At 44.5% G+C, this 9155-nt stretch overlaps 1 protein-coding gene across 1 annotated transcript; it reads right to left on the bottom strand.

The window, feature by feature from the left end:
• Positions 1 to 5502: 5502 nt before the first annotated feature.
• Positions 5503 to 8752, bottom strand: LOC115368316 (uncharacterized). The gene is made up of 2 exons (XM_030064376.1): positions 8374 to 8752; positions 5503 to 7809 (listed from the first exon to the last, which is right to left on the bottom strand). The coding sequence occupies exon 2, from the start codon at positions 7801 to 7803 to the stop codon at positions 6010 to 6012; it is 1794 nt and encodes a 597-aa protein (XP_029920236.1). The 5' UTR covers positions 7804 to 7809; positions 8374 to 8752; the 3' UTR covers positions 5503 to 6009.
• Between the last annotated feature and the right edge of the window lie 403 nt (positions 8753 to 9155).

Below are 9155 nucleotides of genomic sequence, written 5' to 3'. Positions count from 1 at the left end.
TAGGTCTTTCCAATGCACCTATCGCTTTCTCTTCAGGTGGGGAAAAAAGAGAATGAATGTTATTTTCAGTTCCCAATGGTAAGGAGGAATTGAGGGTGTTTGAACAGCTGAGTCTGAGATCCATCAGACTTTAACAGGCTTTGCTTTGTGTTCTCCTCCAGTCTTTCGCCATTTTCACAACCTATTCTGATAAGAACACCTTGCTATTACCCTGAAGAAAATGACTTTCAAAAGATGAAACAGATAGGCCTCCTATGTAGTGCAAATGGTATCATCCACAACTGAGCCATTATACTATTTGGGTTATTTCATGCCATTTCTCATCCCAGATGAGCCCCCAGGCTCTGAGCTCGAGCTGGTGCTGGCTGCAATGAAATGAGGTCTTTGGAGATGCCAGCTTCTACCCAGCACTCTGCTGGCAAACCAAAATCACATCCCAGCTCACAGAAAAGCACCAAACCAAGACACAACAGGTTTTTAACCTCTATTTAGCCATTGCTGGAGGTAGGAGGTTGAAACACATTGTTAATAATTATGAATCATACCTACAGCACACTCAGAACAGGTGGGATGGTGAAAGTGTCTTCCCATGATGAACTTTTCATACTTCACCATGGGAGCATTCATGAACAACTATAATCTACGTAAATACGTAAGTACATATAATCACAGTAATCACCTACTCCTGTGGGTTGCCTAATATCATTGACTTGCAAGTAAAAGGAAAGCAAATGCTAGGTTAACCTAACTGTGATTGCTATACGAGTTTATAGGCTGGTGCTCCGGAGGAAAAAAAAAAAACACCCTAAAAAACTGCTGTGATCAACTAATCGTGATTCAGCTGGGTAGGAATGTAATTATAAAAGCATTATGAGGCGCTGAGAGCAGCAAGAACAGGACATGCAAGGGAGAACAGCCATACTCTCCTTGCCACCAGGTTACTTTACATATCTGCAACCCAAGCAGCTCAACCCACCCACCTCCCCTCCAGCTCCTCGCTGTGGTAATGGCCGGGAGCAGTCACAGTCTCCTTGGCACAGCCCATCTGTTGTTTTTGTTTTTCAGTGAGAGAGGTTGGAGGGGAGTGGGTGATAGGTGGGTTGGTGTTGGCCCGGGTAAGGAATGAGAAAATGATGGGACGTTCTAACCACAAATTGTTGCTGGCCTATTATTACAGTGGGTAGAACATTAGCAACAGCTGCATGACTGACATAATGGTCATCCCTAAATAAAGTGCACTGACGCAGCTTGTTGGCTACTTTGAGTTTGGTGGGACAAACAGGATGGAGGAGGCAATTTGTAGCTTCGCTGTACCCACCGCAGAGTCAGCCTCACAGACAGGAATCAGCACCAAATTAAAGTTTATACCTAAGACAAACTACACAAATATCTACTTTTCAGAATGGCAGAGTGTAAATATTTCATTAGCCAAGAAGCCACATGCATTTCGGCAGGTGCAGGAGCATATTATTGTGGCAAATCATCGCACAAGGATGAAACCTCACATTCACTGCAATGGGACAGTGTGGAACATAGAATAGACATGCACAACACTCTGCATGCATATATCCAAAAACAATTTAATCACTGTACGCACTCAAGAAAAAAAAAAGATAAAGTTATTTCCCCATTTACCCCCTAGTGCAACATATCCATCCAGATTCTGTGTGATTTGGTGAGGTTTTCAGGTTGCCAAAATGGGGCTGGATGGGTTTCTTTCATTTGAACTCAAACCATCAAACATTTACATGTGAAAAACTAAGGAGAAAGAGCTCTTTCCGAAAACAATGATACCCATTACAGAAGATCGCTAGGAAACTGTATCTGTCTGCCCCGGAAATAGCTCCCAGTCAAATCATTTAGGGAATTGCACTAGGTATTCATGTCAGTGTTTTTCAACAGGTAGATTGCACTATAGGTAAATGTATTTGGGTGAACTGCTCCTTTAAGCTTAATTGCCTGAGCATGCTGTTCATTTTCAATCCTGCACTCTGCTTCACACAATAATACTACCTCACAGTCATACCTTGCAGCTCCCTCCATAGATCCAATTTGGTGTTAAAAGGGATAATTTGGATTTATTGGCACAATGGCCTGCTTGTTACCAGTGACACAAAAATATATTTCCACAATTATCGCACCCAATAGATTTCTTTACACTTAAATCATACTACCTTATGTCAGAAAAACTAAGTAATTCCTTTAAGTGCCTTGGTATGGTGGTAGAAATGTGAAAGCAATCTCGAGGATGTGGCGGGTGATTAAGATCTGCACCTCATATGCATGTGGATACAGAGACTTATTGTACACCTCACACAGCACACATGGACAGACACTGCAGCAACTGAAAGCCTCCGGAGTATCTTTGGCCGCTGGTTCTCCTCTCAGTCATATCCAGACAAAATAAATTTTGCTTTAAATGTAAGCAACCTGCCAAATTCTCTCTTGCTCTCGCTGTCTCATAGAGACACACCCACCCACACACACACACACACACACACACAGTCACTGCTGAAGCCAGCCATTGTTACAGGCCAAGATAATAGGGTATCAATCCTCTTTGGGAGAGTTACAGTAGGATTGGCGCCAGCTGTTTAAGCAGCCATACTTTGTGGACCTGATTAGATTACATCGTAATTACACCAGGGTTCATCTGACGTGAACTGCCGAACCGTAATACGTAGCTAGCCTACAAGTGTGGGTTACAGTCCAGAACTCCAAACAAACACTCTGGTCCCCCATTGTGGTTTAATGTGTATAGAGTTAAGAGAGACATCCAAGTCTGCTGTGTGGTGATTAGTGTCCGGAGACTTGGTGGGTAATGTACTGTATAGAGGGTTTAATAGGGAATTCAGACAGCATAATCAGTATCCCAATCACGATTCCCCAAGGAGAGAATGTTTTCCACTCTTGCCTTTTGTTGCCAGACCACCTTCTGAGATCCCTGTGTGTGTGTGAGTGTGTTTGTGTGGGTGGGTGGGTGCAGCATCTGGTCAATGCCATAGAGAGCTTCTGTTCTCTGGGTAGAGGACTGTGCCAGAGTTGAAATGTAGCACACTGATGTTTCCCCGCAGATGGAGATGTAGTGGTTTGTCAGGGTGCATGTCTTCTTTCTCCAATATGAGTGTGTGTGTGTGTGTGTGTGTATGATGTATGAACTTAGGTGCAAGTGTATGAATACGCTGTGATACATAGCCAGTACCTTGTTGCTGGAATATTTGCTGATGACCTTAAGTTTGTATGGGAGTATGTTGCAGTGCAGAAACAGATGGCAGATGTCCTGACTCTTCACCTATGGATGCTGAGGTGCAGCCAACAGTATTGCCAGGTCTGAAAGGTAAAAAAAAAAAAAAAAGTCTGGATGTGCTTTAAGGACAGAGGGCAGAGGACGGGGCAAACAGATGTTGCTGAAAGCTGGGAGGATAAAGCGAGGTGAATGTGATGCAGCAATCCCAATGCTGTTTTTGCGAGCACTTACATTAAAAACTAGCTTGGACCTTAGAGCAAAGCAGGGTGAGTCAAAGCATTAAAGTGATAAAGGTCAAGTGGGTGCTTCGCATCACAGATGTTGCTTTGAATTAGGCCAACACTTCCACGATGAAACCTATACTCACTTGTGGTGATATCACCATATAATGGAGTATTATGTAGTACTAGTATGCAGTACCAAAGGCCCTGATTAACATGTCAGAAATGGAAGCAAACTGTTATAATTGTGATTTTGTCAAGTGACAAAAAATTAATGATCTGAGCCTACACTGATCAGTGAGACTAATCGATCTTATTGTTACTCCGTATTGGTCAAATTTTGTTTTCAGCATTGTCAATTAAAAAAAAGGGGGAATCTGTGCATCCCTGTTTCTTGCCTACACTCTCCTAAGACCCTAGGCCTGGGCGCACTGACCCTCAGGCTCAGCCTTAGCCCACATCTCATTCAATTTCATATGAGGTGCTATTTGACAGACACTTTTATCCAGTATGCCTTTTTGTACCACAGCAGCATGTCAGTAAGAAGTGAAGTTCTAGCCCACCTTGGAAATGTTGGTGCAATGCTCTACCCTCTGAGCCACACAGATGAATGCAGTTTCAATAAATTGCTTTGTCATTTTAGTCATGGCACATCTTAGTGGCTGGCAATCTTGGATTTTCAAAGGTTTCAGTTTGAACTAACAAACCTGCCATTTTGCATGTTTTATGTCATTCGAACAGACGTGTTCTTTGAAAACCCTCACCTTTTAAAAGCGCTGCAGTGGGCGGATATCCCTTTGATCCTTTTCCCATCAATGCTCCAAGGACAGGGCATTCAATGCCATTTCTCTGGTGGCTTTTAAGAGGGAGGCAGTAGAGGTCTTGGTGAATCAAGGAAATAATTTGAGATTCAATTACCTCCAACATTATTTTGTGGTGTGCCACAGGGGGGGGAAATGCATACTTCAATGATGACTGAAATTTAGGCTTGAATAAGTAGCATAAACAACTGGATAACATACAAGACATGGATACTGACAGACTTACTGAAAATGTTTGAATAAGGGATATAATCACAAGCTCTAAGGAACAGCCATAATAGCAGTTGCTATTTATTTAGCACTGTTCCTGAACAACTCCAGTTCCACCAGGTATGACTGAATCATGAAGGGCATCTTTAAAACCAACCTACTCACTGTCATCTGCCCCAGCCTGCACCATCATAAGTACAGCCCTCTTCCCCTATAAAACAATAGAAACCATCATTCCAATTATTGTCCACACGTTATTACCTACAAAACCTCTGAGCAGAACAGACAACCAACAACAGAGTGTGCAACTGAAAGAGAGCAGGGGAGGTGGCGATGTAGGTAGTGATAGATTTACCGAGTGACGCGGTGGAGAATAGTGACTCTGAGATTTACGGCAGGGTTGTTGCCTTCGAGTCGGGGACACCTCTAAAGCCGTCTCGGCCAGTTCCTATTAAGATTAATAACGGCAGTATTTACAAGGCCCAGCTCTCCCTTCAGGACCCTGAGGCAGCTCTGTGCCAAACCACCAGCAGAACACAGCATGCTGACAGGAGCAGCAAGGAAAAGAAGTGTGTGTGTGTGTGTGTGTGTGTGTGTATGTGTGTGTGTTAGAGAGAGGGAGGGTGGGAAATCAGTGATTTGGGAGTCTGGGAGTGTGTGTGTGCTGTTGTGCATGACTGAAGCAGCACTACTGAACTGTTATGCTGTGGTTTGACTTGTAACTTTGTTACAAGCTGTGATTCTGTATTTTAACTTCATTAAACTTTTGGTGAAAAACACTAAATCCGGTGTTTTTCCCTATTTTACTCTTCGCATCAACAACTTGCATTTGGTTCTTATTTGAGAGTGCAAAACTAATGAAGCCCTTTCAAAACACATCATATTTATAATTTCAGTGAGATGTGTGAAGGTTTTTTTCCCTTATTTTTCCTCTTGAGAGACAAAGATTTAAATACAAGACCAATGATATTCTCGTGACACAGTCAATTCAGAACAAATGACCTTTCCTTCAATAAAAAACAAAGTTTTATTTACACCATGTGATCCTTCTAACAGAGATAATTAGAACTCTTGTTAGTCTACATATTCATTCCCTCTACCTCTTTACTGCTCTGATTATAAAGCTGATACATACTGTAATTAAAAAAAAAAAAAAAAGACTACTACTACTACGCTCCACAGTAAGCAGTATCTCTAATTAAAAAGGCATGAAGGCATCAGATTTAACCAGGTTACATCAACCTCATGTTAGTGTGACAGGAGAGCCTGCCCTCCTTACATGTTTAAATTTTACACAGGCCTAGGAGTGAAAAAAGGAATGTGACTCAGTGCAAACATAGCTTACAAAGTTCAGACGAAGAACTGACCGCATCTTCAAGGAAATTCGCATTTAATGTCACAAGCCGTATGTATTTTCTTGACTCCCGATGACTTGCAACATCTTTTCCTAATTTCTTCTGGCAACTAAAATTAGAAAACGTGCAGCCTTGAGCTATCGCATTCAGTCTTTTTAGTGAGTCTCAGATTCAAACGAATCTTTCTCCTCTTCCTCGCTCTCCAGCGGAGCAAACTCACAATCACTCGGCTCTAACAGCTTGAGGTTTGCCTGTACTGCCGCCAGTTTCTGCACCCTGTCCGCCGAGAGAGCACCCCGCACCTTTGCGTTGCCAAAGCGCGACCAGAGGCGCTCGCAGGCTCCTGTTGTCGGTGGGATCTGTAGTATGGCGGCGGCCACGGCGGACAGCGGCTCAGAGGAACACAGCCCTTTCCACCAGGTGGATGCGGACACATGCTGGCACGAACTCCAGATCCCTCCTCCCTTCCACAGGCCCTGCTTGGCTGAAAACCTGGCGAAGCTGCCAAGCACTTTACCCTCGTCTAGATTTAGATGGTGCGACAGATTGGAAATCACATAGTAAGCAGTGTTTATTTGCTCCCCCGAGAGCGTCTGCTGTCCAACATGCTTTGGATCCAGCATGTATGCTGCTGCGTGGATGGGCTTGACACAAAACTCCTGACACCTGTCCAGGGAGACCAAGACGGCCTTCTGTTCGGCGGCGTGCAGCACAGACTCAGAGAGGGACGCTCCAATGTGGTATCTTAACTGACTGAACATTTCAACAACACCGGAGAGGACTGCATCTTCTCTTTTCATGTAATCAATGTAATTTCCAACCAGGTAAAGCAGGTTTCGGCTGCTACTTATCCCTTTCCAAAACGCTGCATCCTGTAGTGTGGCCCTGATGGATGATTCGACATCCAATGTGGGTGAGACAGCCATCTCTTGGAGAGAGTTCTGCCCCTCAAGAAGGCTGTTGTACATGTTAACTACCCCTGTCCAGTCGGTGTTAGAGGGCAGCACCAGTGTCGTCCCACTGGCAGTGTGGTTTCTAATCTTTGTCGTCTGCCAGTGTTTAAAGGTCTCTGCTAACAGCTTTCTCTCCCTGAAATACCTCACGACCTGCTCGGCTCTCCTGCACAGCGCTTTCATCGACGGCTGCGCTGCCACGTCGTCGAAGAGCCGCTTGACACCGTACGCCGTGCACCCGATGGCTGTAACGTGTGGGAAAGCTTCCTCTATTTGAGCCCAAGCCGCTTTCATCTCTGGGGCATCGTCAGTGACAACGGCAAAAACCTTCTGTGGTCCCACTTCATTAACGATAGCTTTCAGTTCCTCGGCAATGAATGCGCTCGTGTGCGTGTTCTCCTTTGTCTGCGTGCTTTTGTAAAACAGCGGCAAAGGAGTTGAGACGATGTAATTGATTGTTCCAGTCTCTTGTATGTTAGACCAGCCGCTGCAGACGATGGTGACACAGTCGGCTTTCCCTATGGTCTCGTGAACCTGGCTTTGTACTCTGTCATACTCGCAGTCCAGGAGATGAGAGGACAAAGCCTGTCTGGTGGGTGGACAGTACGCGGGCCGAAGCACACTGAAAAACCGTCTCCAGTAAACATTGTCTGTGAGACTGAGAGGTGAGGAAGTGGCATAGACAGCTCTGGCCAGGCACTCGTCAGCAAACGCCTGGCTGCCCTGATCCACCGAATCGATGAGGAACTGTCCCCCAGGAGTGGCAGATGGCAGGAACGAGGAGGAGGGAACGGGAATGGAGGCAGAGGAACTTCCATCTGTTCCCGGCGACTGCTGCGACACCACGGAGTACTCCTTGCATTTGTCCAAATGCATCTGCATCTTGGTGGCATTCTTGGAGTGTGTCTTCGAGCAGTAGTTGCACATGAAGGTCTCCCTGCCATCTTTGATCGCTGGGGTGAAATGCTTCCACACGCCAGACTGCAAACGTGGCATTGTCCTCTGCAGGTAGATCAAGGAAAAAACAAATCAGTTAACGTGAATCAAACTGGTTCACTGGGACTCAAAGAAAACAAATTATATTAATTAATGAGGATCAAACTGGTTGCTAGGGACCTGTTGCAACTTGATTTTGTGGTGTTTCTACTCACAGGGCTATCAAATCTGTGATTTGAGCTCTTGGATGTAAACTCAAAGTTTTATTTGCATTGAGTACTTGGTAATATATTCACGCTTGCTTGAGCTGGGTTCATTAGTGGCGAGAGGAAACATATTTAAGCTTGTCAGGCAAACATGCACCATTTGTATACAATACACAGCATAAACACACATAAATAGTTGATAAAGTGGCTTATGACACTATATTAGCTTACATGTTAACTGGTTTCTTAAGCCTGGTGTTAATTGCATGGCTGGGCAGGACAGTACAGTGCTATCACTTCCTTGAGATTAAATTTTAAGATGACTGCAGTGTAAACTCTTAAGAAACTTTACAGCAACCCAATTACCATTCATTTACCATTTAATTCTGTGAATGAATGATTAGCCATTAGCCTGTTCACCTACCTATAAAGGTGGACACTACTCCACTTTCGCCACGTTGGGAAAGCACGGATTACAGCCGCCTGAAGCTCAACTTTGATTTGAGTGTTTATCCAGCTGCCTGGCTAAAGTTACCATACCGCTAGCCGTCCAGGCTAACTTGATTAGCATAGTACAAAAGAGGCAAGCGGTTCGCCAAGTGGTGGAGATGAACAGCACAGCGGCCACAGTCACCGCGAGTAACTTTCCACGAGTCTTTAACTTTATGCACATTGACGATATCAAACGTGGCTACATGGTTTTCTCAACCGGCTGTGTGGGGAAACAACACAATGTGGTGGGCAAAATGCGCTATCTTCGCTCTGTTGTCGCCGAGGACTTCCTGAAACTCCACGCTCCGTCAAGTAAGGGAGCTCACATGGGTCAATAAACGGATGTGAAACGATTGAGTATGCAGGGAAATAAAAGTGATGTTGTTTGGGGTGCAAAGTGTGAACAGTGGACTAGTGTGAAGTCCAGCCCTTATTTTCTCTGCTGGCTCAGGAGGAAATATGAGTAATTGTTGCTTTAGTATTCCCAAGATCGACTCTCTCTCTCTCTCTCCATTCTCTCCCTGTGTTGCCATAACACTTAATCATTTTAACTTGTTTACTTAGTGCTGATTTAATGTGAAAAGCAAGGCAAAGGTCATCATTTGTACTGCGTCCAATTAATTTAAATGTCCGCTGCTCCAAATTGCTGGTGGACATGAAAGTAAAAGACTGAATTGTCAGCTATGGCCTGCGCTCACCAAATACTAACACAGT

This window comes from Myripristis murdjan, chromosome 11 (assembly GCF_902150065.1).
Source record: "Myripristis murdjan chromosome 11, fMyrMur1.1, whole genome shotgun sequence".
In the NCBI taxonomy this organism is placed as follows: Eukaryota; Metazoa; Chordata; class Actinopteri; order Holocentriformes; family Holocentridae; genus Myripristis; species Myripristis murdjan.
The sequence above is the reverse complement of the archived record's forward strand: the minus strand, read 5'-3'. Positions and strand labels throughout refer to the sequence as shown.

Excerpts from the sequence above, each read along its gene's own strand:
- LOC115368316 (XM_030064376.1), bottom strand. The coding sequence starts at position 7,803 with ATGCCACGTTTGCAGTCTGGCGTGTGGAAGCATTTCACCCCAGCGATC.